Consider the following 26,042-nt stretch of genomic DNA (forward strand, 5'->3'; position numbering starts at 1 on the left):
TGGCTTCCCCTCATCAATCTAATTCAACGATGACCCTTGATGACCTTAATGACTTGCCCATTGCTGACCGCCGAAATTTCAGACAAATGGCAATAGTTTCTAGTTTCTTGTAGATTGACATAGATGATAAAAGGAAAGTCATAAATACAACAAAAAAATATTTGGTTTCTAATTTCTTATGATCTTTGTTTGACCCAGCCGCTTCATCGCATCCGAAAATAGCACCCAGAGAAAGAGGAACCATTCTAGTTTTAACATTTCAATATTTAAATACATTTTTTGGGGAAAGGACATTTTTAAGAAAACTGGAAAATTTAATAAAAATTAAATCATATTACTTAAATTTTCAAATCAATTAGATCACCAATGTCGTCCCACATGCATGACATTCTCTGTAGGCATCTTTAAAACACACTTCGTATATTTATATACATTTTGATGACGTGTTGAAAGATCAAATATTTATCTCACAGTTTTTGTTTCAATTAATAACGTTTATTTACTTTTACTTTCGCAGTTCATTTCATCACTTTGTTAAATACGAGTTTAATGGAAGCTACACATTTGGTTATCTCTTCATCAAATACAAGAACATTAACACCCTTTTACTTATCTCTTTTCAGAGCAAACAAATGTAGGATTTATCAACATCAAAGACCATCTCTTTAAACACGGCGGACAAGCTGTATTGAAAAAAAGGGTTAAAGCTACAAATGGTAAAATTGGGTCCGCGGAAGGGGGTCCTAATATATGTCATTAAATATCTGAACTTCAAAAGACGGGACATCTGTAACCTGAAAGTCGAGTGGAAAATGTTATCTATATGATCAGGTATCGAGAAATGGGAAGGATGAGTTTTTCGTAAAAGCATAAAAGAATTGTATAGCACTTGATCTGATGGACAAGTAATTGTAGATGCTTGTGAGGAGAAAGAATTTGTTACCTTCTTTCGTCTGGTGTTTGTTTTTGTTTAGCACGCAAAGACCTACAACTGGGCCGAATTGTGTTTTATTTCTCTCGTCTGCACCCGAGTATTATCTGATAAACCGCGGGTTTTATAACCGCGAAACATCATTCGACAGACAAAGAAAGGCCGAGAATTGTGATAACCACAGAAGGCAGAAAACCAAACAATTATTCTTTTGTCTAACGAAATTATATTTTGTCCATTTATTCAAGTGTTGTGATACACGTGTTCATAGTTGTGTTGACAATTTGCGCATTAATCCCAGAGATATGAATTAATCATGTTTATTATTAATGTTCCACCTTAAATGTACTGACTTACACGAAGACGGACGTTAAAGCAGAAAAGGAATGTAGCGGCGCTATATTGATTTTGTTGAAGTTCGTGTAGATGATTAACTCAATTAATGATTTTTCTGGTATTAAAAAGTAACTAATAAAATTAGAATAAGGGTCATATATTTCTCTAAGAGGTCTACACAGAAAAATCTCTTAATAAGAAATCGATTTTAAGTGTTATTCTATACTATGTTATCAATCATTCTATCTTTGGCATATTGGTGTTTTATTATTTGAACTGGACTTTAAAAGCTTTTCTAGTCAACAAGTATCAACTATGAACATTTTAAAAAATTGTCTTATATACGTACGCATTATAACTTAATATATTTATATATAACGTCCTATATAATATATGGATATGCCGCTTCCTAACATTATAATTCTTAATGGCCACAATTTTGTTTACATGTTATGACAGACAACATGAAATATGACCATATTATGCAGATGTTTCAGAAACCTGAATAACAGAAACATGTTTTCGTTACCAGTCGGTCGGTATTGGAAAAGTCAAGAGCATCTACTAATGATCTCTATTCTGTAACCCAGGGCCTACATTCAGTTAATTCCACAAAATTGTCAAAATGTTTGGGTTTAGTTTCGTAAAGAATGCCTCCAGGGCCTGTTTTAAGTGGACAAACATCCCTTACATCCTAGTTATGTCATAGCTGTCTCGCCGGAAAGTGATCCTTATTTATATCTGCCATTCGCACTATTCAAATAAATCAACACCGTGTACACTTAATGTAAACAAGTGGCAGCTTTTGAATTCGTTCGAAATTTAATAAATATCTTGTTAGTGGGAAAAAAATAATTAATAACGAAAATGGTTCGTTTGCCAAAATTTATTTATTGGTAACATTTCAATGAAACGATATTTTCTAACAACATAATAAATATGAAATAATCAATACATTTGAGTTATGTAAATTAAATTGGGGTTATTGAAGTCCTCTGTTAGTTTTAGTTTTTTTTTATATAAAACATTTGTATTTACAAAAGTGAAGAAAATAGTGTGATTGTGAAGGAAAAATGAGGAAATGAATGCAAAGCTCAAAAATGGTTTTGTTTTGTTTTTGAAAATTAAAAAAAAAAAAAAACGAAACGAAATATAAAACTTAATAATGAGGGGTATGATGATTGAACAATATTGGAAACTTAAATCGAATGTAAGTTGGCAAGTTATCGGTCAATGAAAAATGTTCATACAAACTCTGAATTTTTCTTGATATGTACAAAATATATCAATATACATTTGGGTTTTTATAAACAATCACATATATGGTTGTGAATACAGTGTGTACATATACATGAATATAGATTAGATTTTAATATATAATATATTTATCACTATATTTACAGTACCGTATACTATTAAATCCCTTTTAGTAGTTTTATGCAAAATTTATTTTCTTAAAACGTTCTATGGTTTATTAAATCACAAGATTTTAAATTAAACTAGTTACTGTTCTAAAAACTAAATATCCACTTCTGACACCACTGTTCTTTTATTAAAGAAAATATCGTTCTACGTACGGTTCCAAACGATTGTGTCACTAGAGTAACAATAATTAGTATTCAATTCACTTATTGTCTCCACATTATGCCATTCAAAACAAAGCACAGACATCATTAGAATTCAATATTAATCAGTAAAAAATGAATAAATATATACTAATGCAACAGTAAAAGTATTAATTTTCAAGACCAATTACGTTTTCCACAAAAAGTTGGTGTCACTGTCACAGCACGTTATGCCATTTCATAAATTATCAACACAGAAAAAACCTCATTGTATCCATGACAAATGGTCTCATATAATACATAGTTTATCACACATTAACTTCGTTACATGAATATTCATCTATAGTACAGCACATTGTAACCATGTTATGAATAATACTACACATATTCACATCCAAAAATTCTATTTAACAGCCACGTTGGTTTTCCATTTACACAATCAACAGAAATGTTCTGAAATCGAAACGCACTTTAAGTGTTAAATGTTTAAGCACTGGTTTCTGTGTGTGTTGGTAATGGCTGACTTGAGGTATTGGCTAACATGGCTCTGTCTCTGTGAATTGTGTATTGTTGTGGGTGTAGATGCGGATGATGGCCGTGGTGGGGGTGATGATGAGGAGGGTGGTGCAAGGTGTGGTGTTTAGGCATGCCATGTAACATTCTAGGAGGCTGATAAGGAGGAGGTGGGTAGTCATCAACACACAACGACATTTGTTGGTGATGAAAAGGTCTAAAGTCTTTTACATTTGTCAGGTGACGATTATGGTGAGCTAAAGCCAGAGCATGAGCATGCGATTGACCCTGTATGGCCGCTAAATTATTAGTATTAATACTTTCATAGCTTCTACGTTCGGGAATAACTTCATAATAATTCTCCGAGCTAGTCTGGCTGTAATCCGTTTGTCCCTGATCCGACAACGATGGATTGACGTAAAATACATCGTCTTGTGTCATTGTTGCCTGGCTTGATGTCACCGAACTACCCTTAGTTTTACTCCTTCGCCTCCCAAGAAACCACAGCGCGAAAAATACGGCAGCGGCTATCAAGGCTACTCCAGCAACTATTCCAAGACCAAGTGACACATACATAAACTGATCTGGTGCTGGTAGAGGGGGTATCACAGCTTTTCCTAACGGATCCTGTTCACAGTCACCATAAAATCCAGATACATTGAACACATAATTCAGATTCAAAGGTTGCACAGAATCACAACGACTCAACGCAAAGTACCATGTTCTTGGTCCACTCGAACGGAAAATACGTTCTCCTAAGCACACGTAATAGGGCTCTCCGGTTTCATTCCAAATATTGCAACCAACCGTGCGATTGTTTTTATAAAGTGGAATAATTTGATTGTTATCAGCAGGTAGAATCTTTTCTCTTTCTTTACACGTCATATCTTCCTTCAACTGTCTAATTTGATCGTCATAATAAATGAGTAAATTAGTACAACATTCCTTCACGGGGTAAGTGATTTGGTACTGAATTTTAGCCCAGTCTCGGTGGAATGGTTTTTGAACTAAATATCCATACCATTTAAGTTCAGTGTAAACACGACCCTTCACTGTACACACGGGTTCCTCGGCCATTACGAAATTTCCAGATAAAACACAACACAAAAACAGCGTTAGTCGAATGATGATATCCATAATTCTTGTCTTTGTCGCAGACACAAACAACTCCATGTTAGCTACACGAACAACAAGCTACCAAAGCAAGATGGATCAATATATTTCACTCACGGGCTCAGTCAACATGGCCGTCTACTCTACCTGACTGTCAGTGGTTTCTTTTTGTCTTGTCAGCTCACAACACATCCAGTCACACCAAAAGATGTTCTCTCCTCTTGTCACCGAGAGCAAAATCCACTTGCTGTTTCCTCCTGCCCTAATACCACACAAACTATCAAGGTTTGAGCAGCCGATCAAATTTCCCAGCTGCTCATACCCCGCGTTCTGCAACAGTTGCTGTGAGAATGTCGTCTGCTACAGACTCGAGATACCCGCGTGAATTGTAGACGATACCATGTGCGCGGCTGTTGTTGAAAATAGGGGAGATTTCTTGTCTGTACTTTACAGCGTTCTTACTGTAAACTTGGATAAACCTGGAAAAACAATAACAAACATCTTTAGTTTGGCGGAAACTTATTTATGATTGGGGAAAACAGTTTTATATCGTTGAAGGCAGAACACCGAGAACCCATCAATATGAACTCGTTTCATTCCCAGTAATTATAGTAAAATAAGAATTACTCGTACCCATATCAACCCCCTGTAAGGATATTAAAACCATATTTCATATAAAACATGTGACCTCGGGGCCATGTTAGGAGCAGATACGTGTATATCCTAGCGTTCTCACGAACTTGCTTTTTGATTACTGGAAACAACACGAACAACAAGAGAAAAGACGAGAAAGAATATATAATGAACACAATGCATTCTTTCACATCTTGTAACAAAATAACTCCCTTGGTGTACATCCTACGTGTTACTTAAACTCTGCAGAATTCAAACAGCTGATGAATTAGGTCTTCTAAATAAATGAAAAACGGGGAAATACATACACAATCGCATCCAAACCAACGCTATTTAAGTCTGTACCTTAAGACTCGAGATTGACATAATATGTTGAAAGGGTGAAAAATGTGTGAAACACATAAAGAAGCTGCTAGTGTTGGTTAACAAACGTTTGTTTGCCTAGACATCGAAGAGGGTCGCGTTCGTTTCTTTCTTTGTGGAAAACTGGAGCAAAAAGTAACTAAACTAACACTTGTGATGTACAACCAAACAAGTTTAAGGAGATATACTCCACACTGAGTCAGGTCATTAGGTTTTTAAAGAAGAAAACACCATGTTAATATTTAAATCATGACATCACAGGTACACCTCGGTCAATACCAACAAACTTTGGGGAAATGATTTCTCTAGAATAATCTGAAAGGCCAATTTGAAACCCTAAGGCTTTAAAGTTCGCCATTTTGTAACAAATATTACTCTATGTTATGTTCGGTAAACCTTTGCTACGAAATGGAATGGCAAAATATGCGATCACGTGGATCCATTTTAATTAGTTCCATGCTGTATTTGAAGTTACTGAGTACAAAAAATATGTCTGTGCTAGTGGAATCATTTCAATCCAGCGCGCATTTCTTGTCAAAATTGTCAGTAGACCGTATTTATGATAGACTGCGACGTACCTGTCGACAATAAACCATTGAGTATAGACATCTTAAAATTTAATGATCACATAAAGCCTACTTTACAAACTATAAATACATAAAATAGTATATCAAAAACTGCTTTGATCTCGCCGCTATATACCTTTAGTACCATGTGCCACCTATGTACGAAGTTTTGATCAATGAGGTGACCTACAGCTGAGATTATACATAATAGGTATAATGTACAACGAACAAACTGGTACATGTAAATGTATATTATATGTGTAATTTCTCAAGTTGAGTTTATTAAAATATGTCGAATCGGATATAGATATATGTTCTTACCTACTTCAATCAATACTTAACACAAACAAGTTCGTGTAACAAATTTTACATTATTATTCTTCAAACAACGCATGACTCACTCAAGATTATGTTATTCACAATGTAATTATCTTATAAAAAAGGACACCGGTGTTATTCTATTAAATATGATAAGCTAAGTAATCGTGGGTCGCACAAAAATTCAGGGAATGTTTTCGAAATGACTAAAACAAGTTCAGAGAATTCAATATAAGTGACCATTGATCACAATGTATGGACAAAAATCCAATAGAAAAATTTATTGGAAGTTTTTTCAATTTGTAGATCAAACAAGTAAATGTTATTAGATAGTCATGCTCTGTAATGAAATCATTGAAATGGACTTTGTTTTATTATCTGAGTGTAGATTGTTTTATAGTGATCACAGCTGTTAAGGTCGATGATTTACTTCCATAGTATTCGTGGCTTTAATTTATTGCCCTTGGTTCTTTTAATGCCTTAGGTCTATTGAAAAGAACACCCGATGTCCATTGAACATAAATAATATTACCTAAATACATTTATATATTTACAGACCGATTCAATTCTTCTTTTTAGATATAAATTGCAATGGATGATAAGTCACATCATAATAAGGCTATCTGAGCACCATATTTTTTCGGGGTACTTTAAATCTATATAAACTCATATCTCATAAATAAATCAATATATTGATCATTTAGTACGCTTTTATCATATTGATTTAAAATAGTTCATGATTAATTATTCCAAGTCATAATGACACATTGTGGTACACGCCTTGTTTAAAAACCATAAACATAGAATTCATTATTCAAGATTTTATAATATTCTTTATATATTATTTGAATATCGTGGTAAAATAAATGCCATCGTTGTATATATGCAAATTATATTCACCAATTCCCGAGTTGAATTAATCTACTGTTAAAATGATAATATAATATTACACGAAAACACAAAATACCTTTTATTCAATTTAATATCTCGTGTGACATCGACATACTGCTATACAAGGAAGCAATTTCAAACTTGCAAGATTCAAATCACAGAATACTAGTAGTTTAGCAGAACATAAGAATAAGACGCTAGAAACAAAACCGTCATTCCCTTACGCCATATAAATCATTCACTATTGCTTCCGATGCTCTTAAAGTTGACGTCTTTCCTTCATTATCTCGCTCCGGAAAAGCTCGCAAAACAAATATTTCACTATGGAAGACTAATTGTTTGAAGGAAGACAGCGAGACAGGTATGGAGTCGATATAATTGACACAAGATAAATGAAGTATATATGTAGCCTACTTGACAGTTGAAAATCTCGTAGAGAAATTAGTGTGTCTTGTCTGATTTTCCCAGACCTCTTTCAATAAATGTAAAACAAATCAAACTTCTTAACAATAAAATGTCAAATTTAATTCTACGCAATCTGCCTCTGTTTTTTTATATTTCATTTTTTACTGGTTCTATTTTAAAGGGTTAAGCTGTAAGGTGAATTGAATCAATTTTAGAAATTCAATTTAAGGTAATTTATTGTTCCTTTTATCATACTCTCAGTCTAAAGATTGCGATCAGGATAAAACGAATTTAACCTTTTATTTCACGAGAAAACAATTTTGGGGGAGTTCATTCCTTAATAAAATACATATTTATTTAAACTTTAAACAAATAGTTAGATCACTTCTTTTCTCAATTGATAACTTCCTTCAGATACACAACTCAATGTAATTGCCATCCAATTAACTTTGATATACAATACAACGACGCTGATTTGATAGATGTCACGAAATAGTAAACCTAAAATTTGGGATTAAATCTTAAAATTTCCCAAGGAGTTTAAGAAAATTTGCTAGGCAGTGCACGTAAACATGCATGGGGGTAATTGCTACTGGCGTTTATAATAGCCAACGTGATGAAAGTCACAAACTAGTACTTAAAATTAATCACATGCCTTATCTTTAGCAATTTTAGCTACAGAAGCTAGTTACTATCAATCTCCCAGTCACTTACCTATCTAGACATTTAATACAACTTCTTAAATCGACTGTAATTTTCTTTATTTACTCCCACCAAGATGTTATCCGACCAAAGAAATGAAACACACTGTACAGAAATATCAAATAACCCTTTACTATATGGTGTACTTATAATCGATAGTCTTTAATATCCAGTAGTAATCACGATCAACTAATCATGGTTTCAAACAAGTGGACAATAACGTGGTTTAAAACCGCTGAGATCAGGTAGGTGGTGGAGTAGGTGGATGACATAACATCAGGTAATATAAGTAAAGATCAACCGTTTATGACTAATGAGTAAGAGCTTGTATACACGATTAACTACAAAGAAAATTTGTACATAATACTGTTATGTGAAACAGCCTAATTCAAAGGCCATAACATCAATTCCCGTCGAGTGCATTCGACTTAATTGTATAACACATACTTATTATATTCTTTAATCCCTGTTTGCAAAATAAGTCGACTGTGCTTACCATGCTGTAAGCTAATCTTCCTTAATCTTATTATCGAATTATATTGATAATACTTAACACAATGAATGACCACTAACGATATTTTTGTTTAAGACTATGGAAACAACAAGTTTTAAATATGGATAATTAAATGGTGGAACGGCGTATGTCAGCAATAAGTTTCATCAACCTAAACGTATAGGTAACAGGACATGTTTTGACCAGATGGTATTAAATATGATGATGAGTTAGTTGTATTTTACGTCCGCTTCCACCGAGGTGATATCGCAGACAAAGGTATTAAATATAAAACTGTCCAGTACTTAAAGAAGACTTATTTAATCTGCACTAACGGAAGCAATCGAGCACTAATTGAAATGTGATATACACAGCATATGGTCCATTTATTACCTATGACGTTTGAACTTAACAAAATCAGTTATCAGAAACAGTCTGCGGTCTATCTGTGTAACGAGTCATAAAAATAGTCACAGTCCAGTTACAGTCCAATTATCAGTACTAAGTTATCTTTACCAAAGCCATGCAACAGGCGTTGGCTTGTTATAAAGATACCATTATATTTAACAGAACCTTAACAGTTCATAATAAAACTAGCGGCTGCATTCAAGAACACACACGGTACACTGGAGTAATATAAACAGTCAAAGATTTATCATATCCATGCAGTTCTAATATAAAACGGCACTATAATTCATATCACAGACTTCAAAGGAGAAAATTCAAAAGAGTTTGGATTGAAATTTTCATAATACAACTTCATAAATAGCCCAATTTACTCTTCATTACAGTCATCGTTAGGTATCACCAACATGTTATTGGTAATTCACATCATGTAAAGAAAAATTATCAACGATTTGTTAATCCCCGACTAGTTTCTACCAGTCTTGCCGAGTTCACATAATTAAAGCTTTAACATGTGTAAGTTAGTTTTTGTTCTAAAAGTTAACACGATAATTAAAATCTGTCGCTAAATCGCTTACGGCATCGAACAATAAGTGGTATTGAATACAAAGCCTGTTATGATACACGATGGAATAACAAAAGCCACATTGCTGGGGGTAGTGTGAATGTAAACAAAGCTCGTGGATATTCCAATGGACCGATGCTTCATTTACTTGTTTGTTTTATTTATTCTCCAACACGGCTTGACTTTCTTCCCTTCAAGCTACATTATACAAACTACAAAGCCCGATGGACTGTCAAAATCACAAATTGATTTCAGTCGACCGTTATTCGACATTCACACCTCATTAAACGCAACGTAATTGAAAATTGTGTAACTTGAATACCTAATAAGGAAGAAGCGTTTGAATTTGCACAACTCTTGTCAGCTTTCATCTGGTTCTAAGTTATTTGATGGTTTCCAACAGCCCTGAAAGTACTCTGGTGGAAGTTAGGCCACCATTGCCACTACTATATTTGAAGTCTTCGCGCGATTAAGCTTATATAACTAAATAATGGCTTCCTTGTGCTTACGTAGTATGTACCTGCTTAACACAAGCATTATTAACCCCAAGGGTATTTATACAACCAACCGCCGCATAAACTTGTGTAAACCTGATCATCGTTTATGTAAGAGTTTCACAACAAGTTCCAACTATTAATGATTTAAGGGGAAGTTTTTGGATGTAGTGAAAATCAGGATGATCTTATACTATTTATATTACTACAACACTTGAAAATTCTCCTTTATTCGTTAGGACGTAAAACAGATTGTGAAGTGGTTCAATTTTTTGCAGTCCAATTAGAAAATGTTCCCATTTGAAACTGCTGAAAAAGAACAACTGTGTTTCTTTTTATAGGATGCCTTTCAATTTACTGGACCCAGTTTAAACAAATTTTCCAATTACTAAATCTATGAAAAGAACAATTTTTATCTTGTGTTCACGATGATACAGTGGGAAACCTTTATATATAGTGAGTGCAAGGTTGACTAATCTTATTAGAAAGTCAATATGGTGTTATCACGAATTTTCAATCAAGCTCCAAGGGGGAGTTCTGGCTAGCGGTAGGCCATTCAGATCACCTAATCGGGTAGGTATAGATATATCGAAATGCTTGGACAATTGGAGTCATGAAAGTTGACTGTTTATTCTCCAAACAACGATAAAGTCTAGTAAGTTGAGCGGTCTCGCGCCGATATAAAACAACGTTATGTCCCATGTCTACTGATTTTACTGCCTTCGAGATCATAAAACTCTATCACACCGTATGCTAAAAGGGCTATATAATCCATGTGTTGGCCGTGTGGTCACGGATCACGGTAATGTCAGAACCGAACTCTCATAATGTCTAGGAAATTTGAATAGGCCACACAAAGAGAAAGCTAGTTTTGATGTGTATGTAAAAAAATAAGCTACGTATGTAGTGAGAACGATAGATAACCAAATAAGCATGTTGCGGTCACTGGAAATTTGCGATCTACTGGGAAGCATTTGTTTGCGCTTAATATCATTTTCATCTCAAGAATATATTGACCACGATGAAGTAATTGATCCCAGAGCTCAGAGTTGAAAAGATTAATAGTGCAAACACACTGAAATATATTGTTGATAATTAAAAGAACATTAAACTTTTCACAATTATAGCATATATACTATTTTAAAAAAGGATTCAGAAATCGAGTTCAATGTTTAACAAATTTTCAAAGCGGTTATGCGACATCTGCCTGATATCGTATTAGCTAAAAACTTATGGATCCTTTAATTTAACACACATTATAATGTAGCTTCAAACTGTCTCAATAGTCTGGCAACAAGGACAGCTGCTCAAACGACCAAAACACTCAATGTTCTCGGAATTTGACAGAACTAGTCGGGTAGCAACTGGATGTTTCCCAGACGTTCGATCACCGTGAATCACGTTTGCCTTTCGAGCAGAAGGTGTCTAAATAGTCTGACTTGAACTGAATGTGGATCTAATGGCGACAATCTACAACATCTCGTCTAAATAATTCATCTCCCTTTCGTGATTAAGATGATTAAAAAGTCAGCTCAAAGCAACCTTTATTATAGAAACTTCATACAAAAAAACCATAATGGGCGAGTTGAAAGAATCGTTTGTGACGAAGTCTTCTGTGATGCTTTATTGATCAAATAATATTACAACATGTTGTCATGAGGACAGAATGTGATGACGTGTACACAAAATACAATACAACATCAGTAATACGTGCACTCTCAATAAATAACAATTTGATATTTTGGTTTCATTTGTATATATCAGTGCATAAAATAAAATCACATTAGAAAAACATGTAGATAAACCCTGTGGGAAAAATTCGACCCGAGGTATCAAGCTTGTAAATATGATTAAGACCTAACTGACCACTAACATTACCTTAACAAAATTTCCCGGCCACTAATCCTTTGACTAAATGTGTGGTCACTCAAATATTGACCCTTTACATCGACTAGGTAAATTGTAAGAGGCGTGTGTGAAACGCATCGCACAATGGGAAGAAATAGACGCAAGTTAGTGAGAGGTACATTCTATTTACCGATGTATACTGATATACCTATATTGTTAGCCAGTAAAAGAAACAAAATACAACCACCTTCATGAAATAAAGTCCCGAGAATTTGACACTTCACAAAACAATTCGACTGGCTTAAGTTAATCCCTCAACCCTATCTAATACAAACCCGGCTTATATGGACCCGTATAGAATGTTGCTAGACCTTACAACGTAAATTGTGGGCGACTATTGAGTTACCTAGATTTAAAAAATGGGGCGCAGGTGTAAAATGAACTATACGAATTCTTTCTGTAGAAAAATTCGTATGTCAGAATTTTATTACCGCGTATACTACTTATTTAAAACAGTGTGTCGGTGTATTTCCTTTTTTTATAATTTGCGTCTCATTTGTAATAATTTATTGTAATGGAATTGCGTAGCAGAGGCGAAATTATGGAAACAAGAAATATGATCAACACCACCTTATGCCCGCACATTTGACTCAATAAAGAAGAAGAGGTCACCAAGACTAATACGAGTTTTATACACTAATTCATACAAAGTAAATAATTCTTAAGTTAAAAAGTAATTTTATATTTCAGCTTGGCTGAACACTACTGACTTGTGATAGCCATTAATATAGTGTTGCCTTATAATCCATAATTACATTCATTGTATTCACCAAAAAGTCACTGAGCATAAGAAATTTAAACCGAACGAACCCATTCCTGATCGAATTAAAACATTATAGCTGGTGTAATATGATCATAGGACAATGCGTTATCTTCATAATCCAAATCCCTTGGAATAAACATATTTCATTGTCTTGGTACAGAAAGAGAAACCCTTGATTAACTATACAATACGCGTGCAATCTCTATTAATGTATCATATTATATATTGTTAATCAACAAAGAGCATTAAAGGAATATAACTCCGGTATTTGATTAATTTCGTTTTAATACACCATTACGTTGTAATAGTATCCATATATTTAATTTCGAACGAATGCCATAATACAAACTGCTTCAATAGGTAATTCTATCATATAATTATAGCATTTGATCCTGTACTAAAAGACAGCAAAGAGTGTAATATAAGGGTGGTTTAGGTAACTCTTACATAAATTAGTAATCATATTTTGTGATAGTCATAAACATGTACATGGAATGTAATATTAACTAAAAGGCAGTATAATGACCATCAAATTCCTGATATACTTTCATGTCACAATTAAGGATAAAATGTTTGTACAATGCCTTTGCACACATTGTGGAATGTAATAGGGCAGGTGGGTGAACCTTGTCAAAGGTCAGTGTAGGCTAAATGTCTAATACGATGATATATCTGTAAATAGAAGATCCAAAAGCTAACGATCAACTCGAGAATGCCTCCATTATGGCCCGGACATTAACTTACTACAAACAAGTGAAAAGTTAAAAATAAAAGTTGTCAAGAAAATGGCGCACGACTTGAAGGTCCACCCTGAAAAGCTAACAGAGAATGGCAAGGATCGGTCGCTTAACATTCTCTCGGCCAGTTATCTTTTAACAAACTACAAACAACTTTCGTCGACGTCAAAGTAGATTCTGCAAACAGATTTATCTGTCAACTCTTGTCGCTACTTGTTTATCTTCTACTTTTATATAACAAGAATAGATTCAAACTACAAACCAATTCTATCCCATCACTCAGAAAATACAACATTAAAAATATTGACGAAAAATAATGTGTCTGTCAATATAGCTAGTTCAAACTCTAAGTATTTAAATTCCATGATACAAAGATAAGAACACCTAAATGCTTCCGTGTGGTGATTTATTATCAAATTACATGTTTTGTTAAGCTATAGGAGGAAATTTACGTTTAAAGTAAAGACTTGAATTTATATCAAATAGTATTTAACCTAGTTCTAAACCCATAAATTTTCGGTCTAAAAACAATTGTCTTTCTGTGTAAATAAGGATTAAGCTAAACTGACACATACAAATTAAATTTTACATCCTCAAAAGTTTTACCACTCGGTAAATATCTTTTTTTTTAAAAAAAAACAACCCAGTAAACCTCTAATTTCCTCGGGGTTTTGTGTTATTTATAATATCTTGACTCTTGATATACGTGTGTCAGTTTATATACAAAGGGATGCTTTCAGAGCTCATCGGTCACAAATGACAGAAGTAGTCAATGTCAGGATAGACTATAGACATTTATACAGTCAGTGATGGGAGTTGTATATAGCAATCAGTATTATATTACACTATTTATTTTTTACTGGCACTTTGCTACAGATCAATTTTCCGTGTGCATTTAACATGGGTCACTACATATCATGTCGTCGCCACACCCTAAAAGATAAAAACAATACACCTGGTTTCGTGTTTACCATTGTCACTATCACTAGTATTAACAATGTCACTTAGGGTCAGGTAATATTGACAAGGTAATATTTGTTCTGGTCACTGATCGGTCAGCTAATGCATGATTTGACCTTTTAGCCATTTGGTTTGACATGGGCTTAATCTCTGTATTGTACGGATATTAAACACTGTGCAAATTACATGGAGAATTCTTAATTGGGCGAGACGGGACAATATATAACAGATAATTGACTACATCATAACACAGCAGATTATACCTAAAAATTGGTAAATTGTTTGAATATCCGCTATCTTTTATAGTAATGTTATATTATCAATTTATTTATGAGAATGGCAAATTTTTAACTGGGAGGATATTTGAGATTACTAATAAAACTCGATGGGAATTCCAAATGCTGACACATGGATGGTATAAAAGGAAAATGAATCATGCATTTATATATGGTCGAATCCTCGTCATATTAAGCGTGTACAGGTATATTGATTTTAACTTTTTAACCGATCATGGAAACCAAAACACTTAATAACAATAACCAACTACGCCCAAACAAGACATTCCAAAATACCGATGATACATTAACCATGAATAAAATATTTGAACTTAAAGCATATTCTATCATGATAAAAGCCCTTTAAACTTAGAGAATGTAAAAATATTTACCATATTTCGTTGACACCAAATGCCTTGCTAAATACTGCACAAAACCACAAACACTAAAAGACTCAGTCGTTCTGTACATAACAAGTCATGACTTCTTTCTGATAACTATAATTATGTGAATAATTTGTGAACTTTTTTTTTTAAAAAAAAAAGGTGCAATTCGGTATAGGACAGGAATGCAATATTGATATGATTCGGGATAAAATGTACATTCAAATTTAATATGACATTCTAGCGGATAAGTGTAATATTTACATAAAGTGCTTAACAATGGAATTTGTTATTGACATTCCGCTTGTAATAAAATTGTATTGTACGTAAAAATATGTTTCATTGTGTTTACAATACAATTTTATAATGTTAAATGCAGTCTCACGTTCCCTCCTGACATTTTACAAAATAGTGCTTGGTGAATTATGTCCGATCCACTTACAAAATGCATTCAGATTTCAAAATGCAAAGTTCAAACGATCACTCCTCGAGATGGGTTTTCCGGCAATGTAATAAAATTAGCCCCGAAAAAACATAAATCGCAATTTAAAACAGCATCACTAAAATACCAAATAACGACATAGCCTTCCAAATGACTTGACAACTAGATAAGTGATGAACTTTGAAAAGTCTACAATTTTTTTCCGCGTTGGGATGCTAACCAGACAGCAATACAATGATAAACCTTTTTTTGTCTGCAAAAATGCTGAACCGAAAATCATTATTACTGGGTTGTCTTTCTTTGAGGAGTAAGTTATAGTACGATCGGGTTAAAGGTTGGCAATATCAGGGCATCTAGAAAGATTACTACTAAGCATAACCTGTCTCGCGTGCGATACCCATGAACTTACATTTACCCATGAACTACAATTGGCCAACAGTACACTAAATCCGAGAAATACATTATCAAACAGAGCAGTGCCGAGTATTTCAAATGAGAAAGCATACCACGCCTCTCATTAGATGGATACAAACAAATATTCCAATGCGATAGTATCCAATCTTAACGAAAAGCCCATATTCGAAAAGCCAGACGAGAAAAGAAATCAAGTATAGCTATCGTAAGATTTTACCAATTTACTTAAAAATTGTTGATATTCGATGTTTCAACTCTTGAACCCGGTCTTCTCATCAAATATGCATGATATGTATTAATATTGATGTTTTTGTGCCTTAATGAAAACGTGTTATTCCCGCAATTTATGAATGCCACTCAAATATGTCAAAACAATTTACCAAAGTCAGTTCCATCACCATTTGATTAGAGTAATGTACACATGGAAGACCTGCAGCAATAACAATATCTTTCTAGGAGACAAAACATAGTTCAACGTAAAAGGGACATTTCGGAAAAAATTGAATTGAATATATATATATATATATATATATATATATATATATATATGCCCAGGTCAATTGTAAATTAATGGAAAGTCACCTGGGATATATTTTTCAAAGCTGGCACCCATTGTGATATATTTCCTTTTCTGCAAAAGGGTTAGACGAGGAGGTCGTTGTTATTAGGGAATAATACATGTCCTTATTCTGATGTCCTGTGTTATGTCCGTTTAACAAACAATCTATATGCCTTATGAGAATTTGATTGCAAAACAGTTCTACGCGTAAATACTAATTATTTCAAATTTGTTTAACACAGTTGATTAAACAAGTCAAACAAACTATCAGAACCAAAAGATATCAACCAAACCAAAATTATGATTCAGCATATTATCACGAATATGAATATTTCATTCGGCACTATCTAGCTATCAAGAAAACATCAAAACTCAAAACTCCTTCATGTGTTAAATTCCATTCCCAAGACGGCCATCTTAAGATAATGTTTTAGAATAATTTCGATATTCATAGAAGCTCGATCCATTATTATGAATAAATAATCACTTGTGTAGGAATGGGCGAAAGAGGAGTATGTTCTCTAGAGAAATGAAGCTAATGCAACATGCAATAGAACAGTCTATATGTGGGTACTAATTCAAAATACAGCAGGATTAATGACAAGTGTTGATATTAGGAAGGATATGATCTGTTTTATCTTTAGAATGATGCCATAAATCAAGATATTGATAAATTCATATACATAAAACACAAGAGTAAGTGGGGTTTACGGGGTGATAAAGTCATGGTAAATGAGAATTTCCAATAATATCTCAGACTAATGCTAACTGCAGTTCAAAAATGAAAAAAAGCAATCTTGATCAATTGTAATAAAGATAGGCAAAAGATACTATCAAAAATACATCAAAAAGTAAGATTCAACCAAATTAAAAATTGAGGTTTTAATCGAATATGATAAAGATATTTTAAATGTCGAGAATTTGAAGATAAAGATCATTTAGATTTGAACTAACAGATCAGAATGAAAAGATTCAAAATCTATAAGATCTATAAAGCATGGTAACGCATATCCAAATTTTGAAACACCAATTAAGACAAAATCAACTTCGAAAAATGTACATTGATAAAATCAAAATATTCTATATGAACACATCCTTACCTTTCCAGCAGAATAATCTATTCGAAATCAAGCTTGTAATTCTCTTCTGAAAAAGAACAAAAAAAGCTCAAATGAATTCATCATTATATAAAAATATCCGTTTCTGCACAATTTCGAAAACAGTAATAACTTTATCCAAAAGTATCTGTGCATGATTGGATATCTCGTTAATGTTGCTTTTTTCCGCCCGATTCATAAGATCGAATTTACATTTACATGTCATGTTATTAGCCCACGAATCAAATATCATAGCATTGTGTGAGTTTTAGCAAAAATCAAACACGATAACTTGGGTATTCTTTATAGTGAATCGTGTATATGAATATCATAAATCACCATTCCATTATAGTTGCACGCCCAAACCACAAAATACTTCCAATATTCCACCAAACTCATAAAAACATCAAATAAATATTTGCTTCTTTAAGCATAAAATAACTATGACGTAAGGTCTACATTTAAGCCCCAACAATCAAGGTACATGTACATTCCTCTATAATATGGAGATGGACTGTTTGTATAGGTATCGTAATCCTGATATTTACATTCCAAATTATTGGCATTCTTTCACATTTGTGCTCTCTCTCTCTAATCATCAACACCTTGGATACGAGAGGAATCTTAATATTGAAGTTGTCTATACGGTAAGGTAGACATAGGAACATAAATAACTCAAGTCTCAATAAACTTTTACATACAGTGTAACACTAAAAGCTGAAGTCATTATGGGAAATCGATACCTGGCTTTCGGAAACAAACACCGACTTACTGAGTAACTGGTAGATCCAAACAACTGCTAAAGTACCACGGTCAGTAAGTAAATCATACAAGTGAAATAAAAATGTCTTAAAATTGAACTATATAATTTGAACTTAATGCTTCTGTGTAGTTGATAACAGATTTATTTACTCTCTTAACATGTAAAATTTAATCAATTTAACTTAAAAACATGGATATAAAATTGGCATATTTGAAGTACATTGTAAGTACAGTGTTCATCTTCAAAATGTCTACGCGATCAACTTGCAGGAAATTAAACGGTGCTTCGCGGATCACAACTAATATAACATCGTTTTTGAAGTCAGCGATAACCATGACAAATAAACCCCTTACCTTGTAAATCCAATAAATATGTCACAAATAATAAAACGAAAATGTTAAATTTTCTAGTTACTGATATCAGATGACAATGGTGAACACTGGCAGACTATGACCACACATCAACGCTGGGTTTTATGATTGAGGCTAGGGTATGTATTGTATATATCTATATACCTGTCCGTCACGGCTATCTTCCGGCATGTTTAACCCCGCCTTCTGATATACTTATGACAACACTATCCTACATGTTTTAACTGTCTAAGTAACCGTGATTGTTGATAGGTGCTGGCATATCAAAATAAATCATTGAATTGCCCACGAACTTAAATATTTGACAGTTAAGAGCTACTTAAGATAAGCTTTAATCCCCTCTGATCGGAGTCGGAAGATGGCCGTGAATAAACATAAACAATCCAATTGGGGCTGACACGCTACTCCACTGTCCGTACATAATTAACCCCCTAAAGAACTCTGGAAAGATTTTATCCTTTATTTTTTTACACGATAACAAAAGTTAGTTACTAATAATACAAAAGATTGTATACAGCCAATACATTGTTTAAAAAAAAAAAGATTGGCAACACAAAAATGCGATAGTGTAGTTTTTGTGTTGGCCCCGTCTTAATCGTGTTTATTTTATCGAATAAAAGTAATTTATTTTATTTCTTATCAAAGTTTTTCACCAGGTTCGATAATGTGAAGAGGTTGAGGGGATTATAGATATTTAATGACGAGGAAAACCAGTGCAGAGTTTATTCGTTGGTATGCAAGCGAAAACGATTAACACTTTGTAGGTTGAATTGGTTTCACATTCCAGGTAATTGATTCTAGCATTACTCGCATTTACATCGTAAAAGTTATACCACGTTTCTGAAATAACCCAATAACTTACTTATATAACCCATACATATTTGTATGTACCACATTTTTTTAATTTAAAGAATTCATGCGAAATCGACAACTAAATCATATACCTATAAAAGAATGACTTGGCTTGCATTTTTTCTGAATTCAAGACAGATAGGCGACTTTATTATGCCATTTTAAAATAAAATGGGTTTTAAGTCCCACTTTTCTGTACCAAACGTGCTAATGAAGACGGGCATGCACAATACAGTGTGCTTTAAGGTAAATTTTGCCAGGACAGCAATAACATTCTGTCAAAGTTTCTTTTATATATGCGGGACCTAGCCGTTTCGTTCTAGAAACCGTTGCTTGTCAATCCTCCGCCACCCCCGCCCTGCACCATTGACAAGGGAAAACCACGCTGAACAAAACTTTTAATTCTCTAAACCAACCAACAGATGTTTTGACATTAAGTACGTAGCATTTAAATCCTGTTTATCATTGACAATCTGTTAGTGTCTGTAATTAATCAACAATCAAACAAACTTCATCTTCCACACCTGGTACATAATTAAAGACCAATAACTCTTTACAAACAATAGGATTATCGCCCTGAAACCCGTGTCAACAACAACACAGATTGGTCATTTGACCTCTAAAAGGCTATAATTTAATCCATAAATTAGTAGAATTATTTAATGTTACGCGACATCTCGATCCAGTGTTCAGAATAATGTTATGTTCGAATATTTATGTCATGGAAAGAACTTATGAATATTCATGTTGTAAATAAACTGATCCGTATCAAGGTTTTAAAATAAAATTTTATAAAAGCTGTTAATTTTTAACATTTCCTAAAGATGGACCATTCTTGCATTCCATATAATTGTGCCATGTATTATTCTCATTGAGTTTCTAAATGCCGCTTAAACATTTACGTAATCATTGTATCATCGTAACAGTCAGCGTGACACATATTCCAGTCTTCTCGGGTGTAACTAATTTACACGTGTAGCATGAAATATCTGGGGCGTCTTTCAGGCACAGTTTTAATCGTTGCTGTGAAAAAACAAGTACCAAGGTACTATGGACCAGGAGCATGACGACATGGCAGCCATCTTAGAATCGTGACGTCATATCAAAAATGGAATTACGGCAATCGATAAGAATTGTCCCAGGAACAGGAATGCCAAATTTCATTTCGATTGTACATGAATTAGCGGAGCCTTAGGTTGTTTTGAAGAGCGTCGCCCCCAAGAACAAGAGGAGTATCGCATGGGGACATGTTCCCGGCCCAAAAATACCACCCTCGACCCCAATACACGTATACACACTGACATTGAACAACATTTCATTAAATTTGATTAGATTTGTTATTCACCTGGATCATTCATAACATTTTATTATATTTGCAAGTAACATGACGACATCGAATGTATTGTGTAAATTTAACTACTGGGAGTGATGATACAATGGTATCATAGTTTACAATCTAACAATCTAATGATAACTACATGTATATGAAAAATCGATATCTAAAGTGCAATTTCTAGCTAATTTATATTACGTACTAAACATAATACTTCTAATATAGAAATGACATATATATTATATTGAAAACATGTTTCATTTCAATTTAGATTATTACTGACTCCAATTTTATGTGTGAGTTTGATAAGAACTTATTTGCAATACAAATTAAAGCAATATGTTACCACCTTAATTAAAATTCAGAATACTCAAACTGTTGAATAACGTTTTGTACCTGTTCATGCATAAGGTTATTGTTATATTTTTTTATCTGTTTTTTTTTTCACAAAGATAAAATGGCACACATCGATATCCGTTCCGTTCGATAGTTTTCGATATCAACTTTGGCAACTGCTTGCAAATCGGCACATGTTGACGAACTGTGTTGACCCATGACCCCGACTTAACCCCTTGTCGACACTGACCGGATGTGCGTTGATTAGAAAAATAGCTGTACAAGATGCTATCGCGTATATAAAAGGAAATGCAGATATATCTATCTTCTGTACAGGAAAATGAACTATATATTATACACCAAGTCAATTTAACAATAGAGTCTTTTGTACCTGTCACTCAAGAACACGTCATTTTTGATCTGTCAAGATGAAAATAATGCATTTAGATTTATACTGGTAGGTATAATGAATTTAGAAGGTAATGTTTGCGATATAAGCATAGTTTTACTAGATTAAATATCAGGTCTACTGCCAAAACATATCTTTTTATTTATATGGTGTTATTCATTGTTAAGCATATAAGTACTTATCTTCAGGTATAGTTACACATTTTCTACGTGGGTTTTAAAGAGCAATGTAAATATTTGTATTAAACAGTTTGAATATTACATGCTCAGTTATTACATTTATCGCCGTCTATTACATGTGTGTTAACATTAGTTCAATGTACGCTTATGAAATAGTGTTTGGGTAAATTTTGATGACAAACTATTACTGCAAATCCACCCAAAGAAAAGGACTAGCTGGCATTGTTATATTTTATCTAGTGAAGTGCAGGTACAATGTATGATACACATATGTATTTGATTTTGTCAATGGTGAAAGAATACTATTAAATGATTATGTTCCACATTTCTATCAGTTAATGCCAATGGTAAAAGAAGATAAAGATATCAATGCCAAATATGCTGAATCTATCTGAACACAGAAGTTAGACACATCTGAAAATCGATCTTTACATAAATGTTTATATCCGACGTATAATATAACGTCCTTACCATTCAATTCGCTTTGCTGCACACAATAATTTTTAATGATCCATAAAACTGACAATTGATTAAATATTAAATTCATTTATTATTGCTTCTATTTTCTGATTCGAGTGTAAATATATAGGTTTTCATACTCTTTAAAGATAGCTAATAATTTATGTCATACATTTGTATTTCCAATACATTTGATACGATAATATGCATTTTTGCGAGGCGAGAGAGAGAGAGAGAAATGGGGTTTAACGTCCACTCGACACAAACTAGGTCATTTCGGGACCACCATATGGTTTAATTTTATTTCAATAATTCGCTTGCGCGTAGGGGTCTTTAGCAGTGGGAGGAAACCTGAGGACCCGAGGAAAACCCACGAGGTTGGACAGGCGACCCTACTCCTTGTCACGTACAGCCGGGGATTCGAAACCACGCCAGTTGACTCAATGACAGGCCTTATGATACAGCACGCACGTGCTAACCATTCGGCCATCCAACCCCCCATTTTTGCGAGGCTGTGGCGTTTCGGATTTGACAGGTCATAGAACATGCAATCTTTAAAATCGGAAATAGCTTTTTTTTTATGATATTTAACAATAATGTAAAAGACAACAAAGTGCCTTTCCTTTATAATGAGAGGTAAAAGAAATATTAAAACAACAAATCTATTTATTTCTAATATTGACGTAAAATGTCATCATCAATCATTTCTTTTTGATGTTTCTAGATAGATAGGAATATATATATACAATATAAATAGGACAAGAAGAACATAAAAAACATTTATACAAGTCAAGAAGATGTATGGCTATTTTGCATTCGTATCGATCCAGTCTTTCTTTTTTAAACCGAAGTGTATAAGCCAGACCATGAACATATTAAACTGAACAAAAATGGACTCATTGTTGCCATTTATAGGTTTGTTATTTCTCTTACAATAGATACTTGAAAAAGACTAATTAGCAGAGCGTAAAACATCAATATACATTGGGTTTTATGGAAATTATATTCTTGACGTAATAGTTTTAATACCAAAGGACATTCCAAAAATATAGCATCATCATCATAAAGAAATACATTTTATTAGATAAAACGGTGATTATATCGAACAAGGATAATTCTGCACCAAAGCATTAGTTTAGACATTGTCAAGTTCATAATATATTACTTACGCGTATTTTCAATTCTTGTAATGTATGTTTACTATATTCTGGCAACACTGCATGTTTTCATACTTTTTGTAAGCGGTAATATTTGAACGATTTACAAGGATATGTTGATGAGGAATGCATAACCATACAACCGGTTGTACAAGTATAATTTGTTTGAACTAAATATATCTGCAGTAACATAACATTTACACATGTACACATCGTAATTTACACATTCAATGATGCCAAATAGAACAAAACAGAAACTTGTTTCAGGTAATGTTATAACCACGTTATGTTATTCCATATTCCTAACAATCTGTACATACGCACTTCAGTAATCTATATTCATAATCAATATAAAATAGGCCCCATTCATTCTCCTTGTTGAATCCCTATAACACAATAAAGTACGAATTTTACCTGTTAGCTCTTGTGCTTTGAGTATGTGCCTCTTCGAATTTAAAAATACCCTGACTTAATCAAAGTACAGATTTGGGTCACCATGTATGAATGACATGAGCAACACAATGTCGACAAGACTCAATATTACGAGTTGTATTATAATAGGAACACGTCTCTTTACAAATTCCAACAAAGAAGACTGGTTAGAGCTGTATCTTGAATGTCTTCTGCGCTCAATATCATCCGCGGCTATTCGTCCTCAACCCTTGTATAATGATTTCTATTAAGTTGAAAAATCTATACAACCTAATGCCGTGAGGAATATGTTAAAGCAGTCGTTCTTTAAATTCAATTTTTTCAAGTTTCAAAAGCGGGTGAAAATAAAGTAGGATGAAATTAGCTAATATTGGACATCAAAGTGTTTTACAACCTATCCAATTTATGTAAGAAAAACATAGATAAATGTTAAGAAAAACATTCCGACTTTTGTAACAGACGGTTGTTTGTCTAACTTTGAAAGGCAAATATCCACAAGCTACCATTATATAAGATCTATAAGCAATATTTGTACAAAACATCCAATTAAAATAACTTCAATATTATACCAAAATAAATAAAATGTTGTCACGAGGAATATAGTTATACTAGTATTTTCATTTGAAATAAGATGGCACTGACAATTGTAATTTCAAAATGTGTAAAGGCATACTATATATTTATCTTATTTTTCAGAATATGGATACACAAAAGATCAAAGAAGGACCCGTTTCTGCATTTATTGTTATTTATATCAATATAATATATTATCGAACTATTTACACAAGGTTTACTAATTTTAAAAGGGGGGTTGGATGGCCGAATGGTTAGCACGTGCGCGCGCTGTATCATACGGCCTGCCATTGAGTCAGCTGGCGTGGTTTCGAATCCCTAGTTGTACGTGACAAGGAGTAGGGTTGCCTGTCCAACCTCGTGGGTTTTCTCCGGGTCGGTCCTCCGGTTTCCTCCCACTGCTAAAGACCCCTACGCGCAAGCGAATTATTGAAATGAAATTAAACCATATGTTAGTCCCGAAATGACCTAGTTTGTGTCGAGTGGACGTTAAACCTCATCTCTCTCTCTCTCTCTCTCTCTCTCTCTCTCATTTTAAAAAACATATTTTGTATATAAAAAAAAGGCATGAATTGTGTTTCTGTTCGTAGATCGATTGGTGGATAGTACCACAAATCTATTTAGTCCAGGGAACCGCGATGGCTTAGTAAAGTTAATCGAGATTTTCGGTCGTGGTCAGTGGTGCAGGACGGAGGTCCTGTCAAGGGACAGCGTATAGTCGTTCAGATTGGCCTATTATTGATAATCTGTACATTTCATCTCCTTCTAATGACTATTTTACAATATTGTTTCATATCCGACCTTTGTTACCATTCAACCAGATTTTGTTTGGCTACTGTTGTCTCCACATATCAGTTTTGGCCTTGCAGCTAATGGATGTCGTGTACAGGGCATGGCATCTACCGTTTTGCTAATTGGACAGCTTTCTTGCAGACATAAATTCTCAGAAGGGGGAAAAAGTCACAGACTAATGATAGACGTTAAATGACAAAACAAATATAATATTCATTTGAACATTCTTTTTTTTTCGTTCAAATTTATTTATAAAATAAAAAAGAGAACCGCAACTTAAATAAATTCAATATTGGTAAAACACACATTAAAGGAAATGAAATGGCTAAGACTTTCTAGCAATACGATTTACTTAAATTCACATTGCATACAAGCGAAAACAAATCTATACCCGGCCTGAGTACACACTAAAAATAGTTGATTCTTGGCCAAAAACATCCCACACGAGTAAAACGTTTTAAATTGACGACGCAACATCAGTGTCATATATTAAATATTGTCGAACTCAGCCACGTAACATGTCAGACGGTGAAATTATAGTCGCAACTTTACACA

General features: G+C 33.6%; 1 protein-coding gene across 3 annotated transcripts in view; it reads right to left on the reverse strand.

The window, feature by feature from the left end:
* Positions 1-2,203: 2,203 nt before the first annotated feature.
* Positions 2,204-26,042, reverse strand: part of LOC126815534 (uncharacterized) — a 29,935-nt gene continuing 6,096 nt past the window's right edge. Inside the window, exons 2-3 of one of the 3 annotated variants that reach the window (XM_050541221.2) lie at positions 17,835-17,880; positions 2,204-4,937 (exon numbers count right to left, since the gene is read on the reverse strand). In XM_050541221.2, the coding sequence (XP_050397178.1) occupies positions 3,319-4,518 (1,200 nt within the window). In that variant the 5' untranslated portion in view covers positions 4,519-4,937; positions 17,835-17,880 and the 3' untranslated portion in view covers positions 2,204-3,318. Of the gene's footprint in view, positions 4,938-8,348; positions 8,466-15,328; positions 15,347-17,834; positions 17,881-26,042 lie in introns of those variants that run through there. The other 2 variants (XM_056099695.1, XM_050541222.2) reach the window with 2 other exon arrangements.

The sequence above is a fragment of the Patella vulgata genome, chromosome 3, assembly GCF_932274485.2.
Source record: "Patella vulgata chromosome 3, xgPatVulg1.2, whole genome shotgun sequence".
Taxonomy (NCBI): domain Eukaryota; kingdom Metazoa; phylum Mollusca; class Gastropoda; family Patellidae; genus Patella; species Patella vulgata.